The sequence below is a fragment of the Lithobates pipiens genome, unplaced genomic scaffold, assembly GCF_037356315.1.
Source record: "Lithobates pipiens isolate NorthernLeopardFrog02 unplaced genomic scaffold, aLitPip1_a1.2 Scaffold_19, whole genome shotgun sequence".
Lineage (NCBI taxonomy): Eukaryota > Metazoa > Chordata > Amphibia > Anura > Ranidae > Lithobates > Lithobates pipiens.
Window position 1 is genome coordinate 449071691 of NW_027507764.1, and position 15608 is coordinate 449087298.

The following is a 15608-nucleotide window of genomic DNA, read 5'->3' on the forward strand; positions in this document are numbered from 1 at the left end:
CTGGCCCATTGAGCCATCGGCCCACCAGGAAACTCCCGGTAGTCCTGGTGGCCAGTACATGCCTGCCTACAGTTAAAATGGCTGCAGCTAGATTCAGTGGAGGGAGATTTCTGCAGTATATTTGGCAAGTACAGGATCACAGTATATATAAAATAATATGCAAAGTGGTCGGAGGAAAGCTTCAGAATGGCAAAGATGTTTTAATTACAAACTATGTGAGCAGACTGCAGTTCCACTTTAATGTTCTTCCTTAATTTATTCTACATCTTTATCATATACAAAGATGTTACATAGCATAGCTGTTCTTCAAACCTACTCTGGATTTGAGAGCTGTGGGTCTCATAGTTGCAAACGCTAGTTATCAGCTATCCCCTCCACTTGGCCATTCACAGAAGTCTGTGTATTCTGTGAACCTACATGATGTTTCTTAGCCCTTGTACATACGGTCGGACATTCTGACAACCAAATCCGTCGGATTTTGTCCGAAACTGTTGCATACACACAGTCGGACAAAGTTGTCAGAAAATCCGATCGTACTTAACGTGATGGTGTTATTTCGTTAGGATGGGACTACGTTCAGGCTAGTAGCCAATAGCTTTGGTTTAGGAATTTGATCTGAGCATGCGTGGCACTTTGTCCGATTGGAATTCTCTACACATGATTGGACAAAGTCCGATCGGATCATGTTGTCGGAAAATTTTATAGCCCAGCTGGAAAACTTGGTCCGTCTGATACTCCGGTCCGACGGAAACAGTCCGATGGAGCCCACACACTGTCGGATTATCCGACAACGCGGTCCTATTGAACATTGTCCATCGGAATGTCCGACCGTGTGTACAAGGGCTTAGATCCTTGTCACGTTTTGTGGATATAGTCCGCTTCTTCATGAGCCATTCAAAATGAAAACAACAGTATAAAAAATATACAGATGTAGCCAAGTCCCAGGCCTTTCCAGGCCTAATGATGACCTCCAGAGTAAGGACAGCTGACATCCTACTGTGTAGAGTGGTTTACGAGGCATAGCGGGTGCAATGCACGGTAGATTAATGGGCGCCAGACACTTCTTGAATGCAAAGAGATTTATTTTCTCTTAAACAGAACTGTGGGAGAGAGGGTTAGGGCCAGGACTCAGAGACTTCTATAGGTAGACAGCCATGCAGGGAAAAGCACCCAGCCGGATGCCACATCTGCATGTGTAGACACGCTGTCTCCTATGGCAACAATCCTATGGCAACAGTTTCTAACAAAGGTTGTAATGGACTCTTTCCCTCCCTTCACAATCTTTTTTTTAGACCTTCACTCAACTGAGCTCCCAGTCTATCACTTAGACCCTCTGATCCACTGCCACTGGATCTCCTGAGCTCTTCCAATCTTCACATTGAGTATCCTCCTAGCTTGGCACTCACAGATACTCCTCAAGTGTCACTGCACTGGCCTGCTCAGTCCCTGGCTTGGCACACAAGACTGCTCTGCAAGCGTCACTTATGCTGGCTGGGTCCCTGGCTTGATACCTGCTGAAGTTGCCCAATTCTTCATCCACGGTTGGTGAGAATACTGCTCTGGTACTTGCTTCAGCTACTCACTGTGGTCCCTGGTAACAAGGTGGATGGTCCCTCAGTGGCGACAGCTTCCCCTCTACCTCTGACCACAACAGGTTCTCTGGTTGGCAGAACCGTGACTTCTGGTTGGACTGCAAGTTTCAGTCCCAACCCTGTGCTGCTCTCTTGCTTCGGGATAGGCCCTCAGACAGCCTAGCAGCCAGATGTCCCCAGGATAGGCCTCAGGTTCTGGCCTAGCACCCCGGGGCAATATAACCCACCTCCACCCAGACAGCCATCCAGGTGGCACAGAAACCCAATCTCCTGACCTCACCCAAATAAATAGGCTCTCTCAGCAGGCCAAGGGACCCAAGAAAATCCCAGCTCATTGGCTGAGACACCCCATCTATTCCTAATCTGTCCTTGCAATGCCATTGTCTTATCTAATGCCACCAGATACCCGACCATCTATTGACAGAAGAGAGAAGTGCAGCAATTCCAGAATTAGGGTGGTATCAATGGATCGCCTATCAATTGACCAAGGCAAATATACCTGGCAGGTAAATTTACTAGCAACCCTGCCTAAGCATCAGGATGCTACACAGATATATGACCCGATAACCCTAAATACGTATATATTGGTACAAACATGGTTAACAGATTCTTGCTGTAGGGATCAACTTACAAAATCAGGAAATAGGTAAGAAGGCCCGGAAATGTGCCCCAAGGTGAGCATGGGAGCATATATTCACCAAGGAGAAGTTAAACCCTCAATCAAAATCTACCTTGTAGCTAAACAGAAAAAATAAATAGGACAAAAAAGTACCAAAAATAAGACTACTCCTAATAGGACCAGCTTAAATAGTACAGTGTCACCAAGGCACTATATATATATATATATATATATATATATATATATATATATATATATATATATATATATATATATATATATATATAATTAACCAATCTAGCCACTATGAATATACTAAATATACTAAGGGTTGAGAAGGGAGCACTAGATGGAAAATGTCCCCAATACAGTCAAATCTCTACTTTCAGTCAAAGGTGAAAAAAGGAAGGGGTTGTGCCATTTAAATCATGAAAAAGCAAGCTGGTTGTATGATTAACAGGTTGCAACAACAACAGGGCAGGAACTTCCTCTGACACTGTCTTTTCTATGGCCAGTTACAATACACAGTGTCTCACGATTTGTTCCCACTGCACATGCGCAAAATTGGGAGGTGCACGCTGGGTAGCCAGTTGCACCTAATCCCAAAAGAAACTCCTAGCAGGCTTCAGATGCCCACACTTTTTTTTTTTTTTCTTCAAACAAATTTTATTGAAAATATAATAGTGCAAAATTACAAATTTTCGTTTCCATCATACAAACATTCAAAAATCATGGAACAGTCAGTGCATACTAGCGAACATATCAGTATATCAAAGGTTAGGGATTGACGAAACGTCGCAAGTATAAACGGAACAGTACGCACAGGGTATCTCGTTTCTCCATGAGGTGGAGAAGAGAATAAAACTTGCACTTTAAAGTGTCTGTTTATGAAGCTCAATGTTGAGAAGTATGCTCCTGATCTGGCTCGTGGAGCTGCTGTTGGAAAGGGAGTCCCAGGTGGTAGATAAATGTTGTGGTGTGTTTGCATGGGAAGTCAGTAATTACAGGGTCAGATGCTACCGACTGTGCCCTCTTATGCGAGGGCTCCAGCAGTAGCCGGTTTGCAGGCGGGTCCTTAATAGGTACTGAAAAAAAAGAGGAGAAAAATAAAATAAAATAAAAGGGGGGGGGTGAGGAGGGGGGGGGTTATACGGGGGTGGAAGAAGGGGGGGATTAAGGGGGTGAGCATGAGTTGAATCGGGGGAAAATGTTTATCTCCTCAGTCTCCGCTGAGAGTCATGTGAGTGTGGTGTGGGAATGCGTTAGAGTGGATCGGATTAGGTGCGGGTGGCGTTGAATTCCAGGAGAGACGCAGTTATACCAATGACATGTGGTCTCCCTAGCACTGCCCCTGGTCGGGGTAGGGAGATCCATGTCCTTAGAGGTGGGGGAGGGAAAAAGAAAGAGGGGGGGGAAACGTTGGAGATGAGAATGTGGTGTCGATCTCTTGAGATCAGCGTAATTGTCGAAGTCAGGAAGGGGTCATCAGCATGAGATACCTATCGGTTGTACGGAAGTGCGTCCAACATGCCCATATTTTCGAGAATTTGGCAGGAGGGTCCCGGGAGATGTGGATAAGTTCCTCCATTTCAGCTATTTTGTTAATTTGCCTGAACCATTCTGGGATGGTTGGTATCTGAGGGGAGCCCCAGTGTCTCGGGATGCATAATTTTGCCGCGTTGAGCAGGGGTAAGATTAATGTCTTACGATAGTATGGGGCTGAGAGGGCTGAGTGGTGAAAGAGACACTGGGCTGGTGTGTGGTCCAGTGTGTAGGTAGAGATTATTTCAGTGAGTTCTCGTATTTGCTTCCAAAATGGTTGGATTAACGGGCAGGACCATAAAATGTGGAATAGCGAACCCGGTTCTTCATTACATCTCCAACATTTGTTGGAATATGCAGGGTTGAACTTGTGTAGAATGGCCGGGGTTCTGTACCAGCGTACTAGGGTTTTGTAGTTATTCTCCTGAATGGATACATTCAGAGATCCTTTGTGGGCAACCGTGAAGATGTGTTCCCATTGGTCATTAGAGAATTCTGATCCCGTCTCTCTTTCCCAAATCGTGAAGGCTTTCCTTTCTTTAGGGGAAATCTCAGTGAAAAGCATGGTGTATATGTATGAGATTAGGTGTTGTCGGGGGTCGGATTGGGAGCATAGGTTTTCAAAAGGAGTGAGTGGTCGTGTGATAGAAGAGTCACGGTTAATCATCTTTAAAAAGTGGCGGATTTGAAAGTAGATCCAAATAGGGATAGGGGTGTTAGTGAGGGTAGGCGTTAGTGCCAGGCGATCGAGGAGAGAGCCGTCCCTGTAAAATTGGTGCGCCAATAAGTCCGAATGTAGCCCTTGGTGCCAGATGCCCACACTTTTAATGCTTACATGATCCAGAGGGTGCTGTAAGTGATGCTGAATTTTATTTAAAAAAAAAAAAGATTACAAATATACAGCATGCCGATAGACTGGGGGGGGGGTGTTGATTTAAAAAAAAGAAACGACAAGATGGCTGGAGCTTCACTTTAAACTTTAACACATTAAAATGTATATACATAAACACATACTATAGTTACCTAGGTTCAAAAAGCTTAGTTGTGGTGTTAAATATATAATTCAAAGGTGGATATACTACAATAAACAATGCAGCCAGCAGAAAAGCAAATAGCCTAAACCAGGCAGACAAGGATCAAATGAAGCCTTGTCTATAACAACACACTTATCCAAGCACATACCATTAGACCAGTGGTCTCCAAACTGCTGCCACAGGGCAAGATGCACCCTTTGATTGCTTTTATCTGCCCTTGGGGCACCATTTTATTCACTGATGCAAACAATGCGGCATAATTCCTCCTCACTGACAGCAATAATGGGGCATTATTCCTTCTAATGATGCCATAGATGGGACATTGCTCCCAATGGCCACAGTCCTGCCCCTCGTAAAGTCTGAAGCACTGTTAACTAGCCCTATTCTTAGAATGATTAGAGATCCCTGAATTAGATCATTGGCAAAAGGCAAAGACCACATCAATCCACAGAGGTAGAGAATGTCCACAACAGGTTCACCGAGCCACATAATATATACAGCTCATGCCAGATATCCTCAATCCATTGTCAGGTGTCCTCAACTATACTTGCCCAGCCCAGCCCCCTGGCCACACACGCACACAAGTAACTCTGTACATGCACAGTGCACCTCAGCAGCCATGATGGAAATGGGCAAACACCCACACCATATGGTCACAGCTGCTGCAAAGGTTTTAAGGGAAACCCTGCCACAGCAAGCACAGGCCAGCCGCACCCCATCTCAGGTCAGGGGTATGCATGCTCGTTACAACAAAACACACCAAATAAACAGGATATTCCCACCAAAGAAAACAGCCCTGCAAAGGAAACCAAAGCCAGTCCCAACAGCAAAACACAATCACCCTCACCCATTAAGTACAGAACAATAATACGCAAATTATGTAGAACTTTATAATAAAAAAACAGGGTAGCAACTTCAACATTTCTAATTTACATTGCTGTTTTCTCAGAGCAAGCAGGGTCCTTTTTCTTGCACATAAGAAGTGACAAAAATCAATGTGCCTGGAGTTCTGCCTTATCTGAGCTGAAGTGCTGGAGGTGACGGCATTCACTTTTAATTTAACATCACTGACATTAATAGGGCTAAAGTAAAAATGAGTGATGCAGCAGGCATCAAGAGTGTGGAAGTGATGGGACTACTAGTGCCAATCAGTGTGTCACTGATTGGCACCGATGGGTGGTACTGATAGGTGGCACTGGTTGGCAGCACTTATGGGCACTGACAGAGGAAGGGGAGTTCATGTGCAGTAGTAAGAGCCACTCAGTGTATGTGAAACTGTCAGGTAACATAACGGTTTGAAGTGACAAGATCAGCTGTCAAAACAAAGCTGTGCTGTCGGGAGGTGGGCGGGACCGAGCAGCTATCAGACATTAGCCAATGACTGGGCTGCTTATGAAAAGGGACAGAGTTACAGAAACATAGCGGCCCGTCCAGTCACCATCCTATTGGCTGGTGTTTGATAGCACCCCCAAACACCGCTTCGTTTTGACAGCCGATCTTCTCACCTCATTTTATTATCGGACAGTTTCACATACACTGAGCACTCTTACAATCCTCGCTGTCTGCTGCATGTGAAACTGTTTTACATGCAACAGGTTACAAACAGAGGGGGCCTTTCTGAGCAGCCAGTGAGCCGGGGGATGTGTGGGGGCTGTCATTACTAGGACAAGGTCTGTACCGGCTCCATGGGTGGTACAAACCGGGATCTCGGAGTCCTCTTCCTCTACTACAGCGAGCAGAGAGGGAAATATACTCCTCCCTGTAGACAGGACTACAACAGGACATGCCAAGACCGGTGGCTGTGGGAATCAGAGGAATAGCAGCAACCGGTCTAACAAACAGGAAATCCCTACCAAGTAACATTTTTATTTGAAAGCTGACCAGCTACTGTGAGGAAACTACTGAGCTAAGAAGAAAATGAATGGCATATTCAGTGAAAGTAGGAAATTGGCAAAAAAAAATGTATAAAAGTTTTTGCCCGGAGTTCTGCTTTAAAGATAAGATAAAAAAGCACAGGGAGGAGCTCTTTACTATCCAATCAGAGGATAAGGCAGGTCTTTGACCAAGTTCTGTTGCTTTACCTGCAGTGCAGAAAAGTGCAGTCAGGTAGCTGACTATGCTGTCTCACAGAGTAAGTGAAGCTGAAGTCTGGCTGAATACAATTACAAATCAATTGTGTAGCACCCTCTCAGAGGCTTCTAAGTTTTGTTAGGCAAATGTATCTCTGTGGTTCCCCTGTAATCAGCAGAGCAGCATGTGATTGCTTTGGGCTGCTCTGGACTCTGTAGGCTGCGAGTTTTATTGTTTCCCTCTGGCTTCTGGAGGCTTCCAGAATGGAGTGGGTGCCAAATGAGCAGCTTGAATGGGGAGTGTCCCAGATAGCGTCTGGGGAAGTGCATAAATAGTTTGGAGCCTCAGAGAGCAGGGTTCTTCCCCAGGATGAGAAGTTCGCAGCCAGAAGGACTGTTCCCCTTCCAGACAGTTCCGCTGAAGATTCTGCTTGTCTCAGCGGAGGGGTTTCACTGGAGATCCATTCTGGAAAATTCACTGAGGAGACTGTCTGCTTGAGTCTGGAGAGAGGCATCCTGGTCCCAGGAACACAGTGAGTACAGACCTGATAAAAGGGTCCTAGTGACTGTTGATGCTGTTAACTACTGGTGCACTAAAATTAAGGCCTGCCTGGCCTGAAACATTGCTGATGGTGCCCCAGTATTGTCCACTTTATGTCCTACTGCTGAAGGGACTGTTCTGAGATGTAGCTGCAGTGGCAAGAGTGTCCTTTCAATGTTGTTCAGTGTTATGGGGTATCCCACAGCTTCCCTAAGTTCTGTCCAAGTTAATCTGTAATTAACCTTAAAAAAGGAAACCCCTAGACTGTTTTCTGATCCAGAGGAGTGAATGTTGCTATTTGCCTGGTTGCGGCTACACTAGTGGGAAGAGAACCCAAGACATGAAACAGCAGCAGTTTAGGGGGTTAGGGCTATGATTGTTAGGTATAGAATTCCTCCCACGTGTATTTGAATGCGTATCTAGCTATTTGTAGATAATTCTGCTTTAAAATACATCTATTTCCACTTACGGTAGCTTCTGGCAGGTTGAAGTTAGAGTAGTTTCCAATAAGCTACTTTTTCAATCATACAACATCTACAAATCCTATTTTAATGACAAAATTACGCACTGACTCATTACCTTGACTATGAAATCTTCTGTCTGGCCAACATGGATAGATGGGATGGCAGGGACATCGCACATTGGTCTCAAAAGTACGAGAGTTCAGATACATGTAGGATTTTAATACTCTTTGGTGCTTATGTGTACTTACGACAACATCTGTTTTTTCCCATAACTAGTCTGTTTTCAACACATAGTTTTGCAGTGCAGAAAAATGCCCTCTGATTGGCATTATCAACAAGACTTGAACTGAAATGATTTAAAATTGAATTGAAAGCCTTGTTATAAAATTATCCTGTGCTGCTAATAGAGTGATAAACTACTATCGAAGTATGCCAGCACTCCTGTTTGATTCATACGCTATATAAACAAATATAATGGCCAAATGAATGCAGCGCTACCAGATCCTACCTAATTAAAAAACGAAATTACCAACATATGGTGTAATTCATAACAACTGTGCATAATTATAAAGTGCTCTAGTGCTTTGGTGTAACAAACATTTTAAGAAACATTTTATGAAGCTGAGGCTTCATACAGTTCATAGAGTGCTCATAGCAGCTGCATGTGTTAATGAAGGTAAAGCTTAGTTTGGACCAGCTTGGTCCAAACAAATGATTTAAAGCTCACCAAAACATAGTTAGGCTTTAACTTTCTGAAGAACCTTTTTGTCCTCTGCCAAAAAAAACAGCGTACTGTTTTGGCACGCCATGTCAGACATATTAGCATATTTGACATGCATAAACACCTAAATAGCATGTGGCACACCATGTCAGACATATTAGCATATTTTACATGCATAAAACACCTAAATAGCATGTCATTATACTCTTTCAAACATCTGCTTAATTTTTACGCATTACGAGTGTTGTGTTTCAGATTAAGACATTTACAAAAAGAAGCTAGTCTCATATGCCAAACAAATTTTAAAAATGTGGCACATTTAGTCAAGGCCTGATTTTGCACACAAGGTTATCAAACCTCTCTCTACTCTGGATAAGATAATCAGTTAATTCGTTATCGCGACTTCTTCCCACTGAGAAATATATTTAATATTGATTGTATTGAGGTATTTGTTTGCTGCATTTCTTGTTTGAGCCTGTGATTGTATTATTTCCTCATTAAATAAGATTATAAATGCTCAGAGATCCCCTGCATGGGCAAGAAGCAACTTGCTGCGTATGGCATTGTGAGAGGCAATGTGTGGCAAATGCATTACATTCAATTACTTGTATCTAAAGGTGGGCTTAATTAAAATGTTGTGATGTGAGCCAGACATGCACATGTTCCTCTTGGTATTTAGACTTCACAATCAACATGCTGCTGTTTCTTCACAGTCATTTACAGCTGTATTAGATGCGGTAGAGCTCGGAGAAGTACATCAGACTGACATTTCTATGAGCAGCAGAGATGGTGCGTTTCATTTCACTTTTATTTTACATAGAAAATAAATTGTGATTATTTACTTGTACTTTAGCAAATAGAATATGTAAATGTAATACCTGTGTAAATACTCTTTAGACTGCAAGCTGCACATCAAAAGGATTCACGTAAAGGAATCTTTGAGGCATGAAGTCTACGTATTTGATGTAAATGAGTAAGTTAAATCTTTTGAACTTCCCTTTATTTTAATAGCTAAAGCTTCTAACCAGGCTAGGAGTATTTTAGGGGGGAGATTACAGTTTTCCAAGATTTCTTTTATGTGTGATGGTACAAGATATGCGGTTTATTATAACACCTAAAGAAAAACCATTAGTAAACAGTGCTTAGTTCTCGAGCACCAATAAGTCAAAGGTGCTTTTTGATATTTTTTTTTCATTTTTAATAGCCTGAAGAACTTGAAGCCAAGTTATGGGTCTAATAGTAACTGACAAAATTGGCTTCTGGCTTATGTTGACTGTATGAAAATATTGATGGGTTTTTATTCACATTATATTCGGAATTTTTCAGGCTTCTACATTACCTGAGATGTTTCATAGTCACATCAAATGGACTAGACGACCTATATTAGCTGATGCCTTGTACGCTTTAAATGGCCAAAATGTAAAGGGACTGGACCAGATTCTTAGATTGAGCTGCAATTTAAGTAAGTCACTGGCTCTTAAGCCTAGTACACACCACTAGCTGGGTTGAACGAAAAAAAAAAACTGGCAGCTCAGGTTAGAGCCGCTGTACCTACAATCCAATGTTAGTACAGTGTTCTCCCATGCTGAGCTATTGCGTTCTGATGGGGGAGGGCATTGCCCTCCCACTAGAACACCTAGGTCAGTGCTGTCAGCCATTGGCTAACAGCGCTGATCGGGAGCCAGTCGTCAGACCTTTTTCGATCATGAACCTCCGACATAAGCCAGCTGAACAGCCAGCTTTTGTCGTACTAGCTGCCATACAGTGCACACATTCAGCTCATGTGTACTAGGCTTTAGTATAGCTTTAAATGTAATCAAACCTGAGGCAAATGCAAATGTATATTTGTTTTAAACATCCAGTTGCCTTAGGCTAGGTTCACACTACTGCAATGTGATCTGCATATTCTATGGGGCCAAATTGCACTGTAAATTGCACCAGAAGAGTATAGGAACCTTTTCCAAAATGTCACCACATGGAGTCGTATTGTTCTGTGCAGGCACCATGGAAAACATTGTGATTTTCCTTGCCATGCAATTCTGTGCTACTGAAATTGCATCTGAAATCACTAGCTTGAACCATGCCTTAGGGTTATTTTTAAAGGAAATAGAAATGTCCCTTTTTATAGATCACAAAAACAATATAAAAAGTGACCAAATGTATATGAGCTTTCACTGCAACAGAAATAGCACTAGTACTGCTGGACCAAAAGGCTTTGGTAACTTAACATTGCAAAATAAAAATATTTTTTTGTGCTTATATAATGTTGTCATATAATGCAAGACATACTGTATTTATTGGCATATAACACTCACTTTTTCACCATGGAAATCGGATGCAAATAGCGTGTGCATGTTATACGCCAATACTTAAATTTTAGCTGCCTTGGAGGGGACGGGGACGGGGAGCGCCATACAGTGAGAATCTCCTGTTTACTTGGTGACCTCTGTAATTGGAAGTCCCGTCTCCTGGGCTTCCATTGGACCACTGTTCTCTCTATCATAGGAGATTCTCACTGTATTTTATCTGTCAGCGCTTATCCCGCCCCCCTCCATGTCCCCTCTAGGCTGCAGATGGGCATCGATCAGGCTGCACAGATGGCAATGGTGAGGCTGCTGCGTTGATGGCAATGGTGAGGCTGCAGATGGGCATTGATCAGGCTACATTGATGGCAAGGGTGAGGCTGCAGATGGGCACTGACCCTTATTTTGCTTCAAAGTTCCTTATTTAAAATTTAAGTTTTTTTCCTAAAACTTCAGTCTTAAAATGAAAGTGCATGTTATACACCAATAAATGCTGTAAGAGCCCTTTCTATCGAACCCTCCTGCAGAGGACTAGGTAAGCCTTCCTAAAAGTCTTTTAGGAAGCCTTTCTATGAGGGGGGTGTCATCTGGGTTCATCAGGAATGCTTGCCCCCCCCCCCCCTGCCTCTTCTGGTCAGCCAAGCTACATGCTCTATTAAGGGTTTGGTGTGGATTTTTAAGGGCGAGCCTATGCTTTTTTATTGTTGATTTTTGCACAGAGCCCCTCCTTAAATCCAGTGGCGGCTGTGACCGCCCGCTGTCTGCCGGTCGGTTCAGCACTTACCCCATCTAGGTGGCAGGTGGTGGCCAGCTAGCATCGGGCAGCTGACAGCAGCTTCTGCGTCCTCTTCTCCATCATGGCGGCTTCTACCGTGCATCTCCTCCCCGCCTCCTAGGCGTTCAATAGGATCGCCTGTCCTTTCAGCCAATCAGGCGCTTCCTGATTGGCCGGTGAGGAGGTTCAGTGTTACTAATAGCGAATATTAATTTGCTATTTTAACACACTTGGGTGGGCTCAATTTGCATTCTCTGTGCCCCGAGCTCACCCTATTTCACCCCATTTTGAAGCTTATTAGAGCCTCTGGCTCTAATTAGGTGCTTATAAAAAACACCTCCCCCTTGGAATTCATGCGTCCGATGTCCTGCATAGGGGCCGGACACATAGATAGGTGGGCGGCACCATGCGCCCTTACTGGACAAGCCGCTCCTGTTTAAATCTATGCCAAGAGAAATGTCAACATTGCTGTAGTAGGTTGTATACATCACACAGATGCACCACTTCAGAGTCAGGGTCAGGGCATTCTGAGGCAGATTAATTTAACTCAAGCCAATTTTGAAATTTCTCGCATACATGTAAGCATCTGCACTTTTTTCATTAAATAATTACTTAGAATCAATTTTCTGAAAGCAAGGGCCCGGGAGAAAAAAAATGAAACGTTTTTTTAGTCACATGATATTTGCACACTGAATTTTAAAGAAACAAAAACACAGTGTAATACCCAATTGTTTGGTAAAATATAAAAGATGATGTTACAACAAGCATGTCACATTTTATTATCACATGTAATTTTAAAATTACGTGCACCCATGGAATGGCAACAAACTACAGTACTTAAAAGTCTCCAAAGGCTCTTTAAAGCCTTTACATGTTACCAGTTTAGCGTTACAAAAGGGGTCTGGTGCTAGAATATTTGCTCTCGCTATGGCGTTCGCAGTGATATCTTACATGTGCGGTGCAATCACAGTTCATTATATTTGTAGGACCTATGTATGTATTTGCTTTTGCGCATGAGCGCCGGGGGCCAGGGACCGTTTACATTTTTTTTTCAAATCTTATTATTTATTTTATTTACTTTTTTTTTTTTACACTGTCTTGTTATTTTTTCATAAACTTATTGCTATCACAAGGAATTAACAACATGCATTAACACATATGGGATGAACACTGCATGGGCAGTGAAGTATTCTCTACTGAGATGTCTGATTAGACCACAAATACTTTGCCCTCAAAAGCATCTGGTCAAACTGAGATTAATTTGATCAGATGCTGTACAAGCCGACAATGGCTTGGAAACAACAAACCAAAACCAGAAGTGACAAAATCTGCTACACTTCTAGTTTAAAAGACCATAGAGACAATTGGAATACCTAAGATCCTCCCTCATCTCTTTGGCAAGCCATCATAACTACCAGTTTCAGTCCCAGGCTCCATGGTGGAACAGGAGAGCCTGGGAAGGTGGCAGAATGTGGTGGGAGGGGGGACCAGCTTCAAGACAAACAAACATGTACTGCTCCAGGTGCTTGTCCTCTTACAATCAGTGCTGTGTCTTGACCTAGGTCGACAAGGCCTAGGCCTAGGGTGGCACTTTGTGGGGGGTGGCAAAAAAAGCCACCCCCACGCGAAAAAAGCACCCCAAGTGCCAAGGGAAGCATTTGTTTTGCTTGGCACTGCATCAAGCAGACCCGCAGCTTCTACAAATCTGCACTAGTGATGCAGCAGCCCATATTTTCCTGAATTAGTTCATCACTAGTTCAACTAGCAGGGCCCTGATCTGTACAGATAATTGCAGAATGCAGATATGATTGCAGATGCAATCATTATCATTGCACATGCTAAAACACCTAGGTAGGTACCCAGGCCAGCAGCACCTTCTTTCCTTGTTTTCTCCTCCTCGGCTCTGTGCTTTTTCTCCTGCACTGGAGCAGCTGCTGCACTGATCCCCAGTCCCAGACCAGTCCCTCCCTGAGTCCTTCACTAAGGTCTGTATTTTTTAAAATGTCTGCCACAGCCTTGGTCCGTGCCTATCCATGAGTATGGGGCCGGGAGTTGGGAGCTACTGACGCTCCCATAAAACTGCCAGTGCCTGGCCAGACCGAGTGCATGTAATTGAACTGGTGGAGGCATAGCCAGGACAACAGGTACAAAAATTGCCATTACTTTTGTGCGTGTGCCAAGCAGAACACAAAGTGCTCAACATGGATAATATATAAAAATCATATTGTAACTAAGTGTTTCATGTGTGCTACAAACTCATTAAACTGTCCACATTCAGTGAAAGTTCATGTATTACAAAGTGCTCCATGCATGCTGAAATCCATGCAAACTTTGCAGTACATGAACTTTCAGGAAATGTGGACTGTTTAATTAGTTTGCAGTGATTTCAGCATGTGCAAAGTGCTTCATGCTATAATCAAAACATAACTCATACACACTAATAAGCTGTTATATTATGAAACTCTTAAGCTGCACTGATGGTCACTGATAGACTGCACTGGTGGCTCCTGGTGAGGCTGCACTGATGGCCACTGATAGGCTACACTAGTGGCCCCTGATATGCTGCACTGGTGACCCCTGATGTGGCTGCACTGATGGCCCCTGATGCGGCTGCACTGATGGCCCCTGATGCGGCTGCACTGATGGACCATGATGAGGCTGCACTGATGGACCCTGATGAGGCTGCACTGTTGGGTACAGATGAGGTGGCACTCATAAGCTGCACTGATAGGGCTTCACTGATAAGGTTTACAGAAAATAGGGCAGAGCTTAAACAGTAAGGGGGGTGGCCCTGACAGGAAGGGGTGGGTCGTATTTAAATTAGCAGTTGCATGAGTTTAGTCAGGCCTAGGGCAGCACAAAACCTAAATACACCACGGCTTCCGATATCTTCCACTGCTATTCAGGAACTTGGCTGTATCCTAGAGGAAGGATGCAGGAGAAAGACCAATGTTTATGTGCTAGAGGAGGGATTAAATTGCACAGTGGCAATAATAAAAATACACTTTTGCACTCACGTGGAAACAGAAGACAAACATGCTACAATAAACCATGGAGACCTGCTTGGTCTGGGCACATAAACTCCACTGAGGCTATACCAGTGCAGCACAGCGGTACAGTGGTATAGCTGCAGCAGAGGTAGTGTGACCAGTAACCAGGTAGGTTTATTGTAGCACGTTTGTCATCTGTTTCTAAGTGAGTGCAATGTACATTTTTTTTTTTTTTAGTACATTTCTACAGTGAGCACTATGACTGCCTTTATCTTTTTGAGCTGAGCGGCTTAAAGCGGAGTTTGTGCTGGCTGGATTCTTTTACCCCTGTTGGTGATCTGAATACAGTGAAATCCATTAACCTATGTTAGCATACAACTGTGATCTTCCAGCCACCTGACCTGTTTTCAACATGCTAGTTTGACCTTTGTAGCAAGGATCAAACAGAAAGGTGAGAGTATACCTAATGGGAATTATTGGAGATTTTACATCATTTTGAAATAGTTCCAGATGGAGAGTTGTATCACCACTATTTACTCAGACTTTTCTTCACGCACTTGTCATGTTTGCACATATGATTCTGTCACTAATATTCTGTGTGGTTTTGTTCACAATTTTTTTGTACATTTGTTTTTTAAGGATATTACTTAGTAGAGTGCAGTACATTCACATATTTTAAGGCACTTTATAGTTGTTTTTGTCCACACTGGGGAGATTTCCCTTTCATTTCCTGTCTATTTGCAGAAGAACACAGACAGCAAGAGGTTGGGCAAGAACCTATATTTGAGTTTTATTGCTATTTGGGTCACTTTTGGGTAGATTTTCTCTCACTAGAGTCACACACAGTAGTACATGTCTGCAGGAGGTTCTGATATTTCCACTTTGTCAAAACAAAATGGTTGAAGTTAAGCTTTAAGCTTCTTTAAACTAGTGTACGGCTACAATGTCTTGCTTAGTG

The 15608-nt window shown here is 43.3% G+C and overlaps 1 protein-coding gene across 2 annotated transcripts in view; it reads left to right on the top strand.

The window, feature by feature from the left end:
- RP1 (RP1 axonemal microtubule associated) overlaps positions 1–15608 on the top strand; it is a 612495-nt gene that overhangs the window by 559945 nt on the left and 36942 nt on the right. For both annotated transcript variants that reach the window (XM_077492703.1, XM_077492704.1), the window contains exons 54-55: positions 9296–9371; positions 9480–9555. In XM_077492703.1, coding sequence (XP_077348829.1) covers positions 9296–9371; positions 9480–9555 — 152 coding nt within the window. The remainder of the gene's footprint in view (positions 1–9295; positions 9372–9479; positions 9556–15608) is intronic.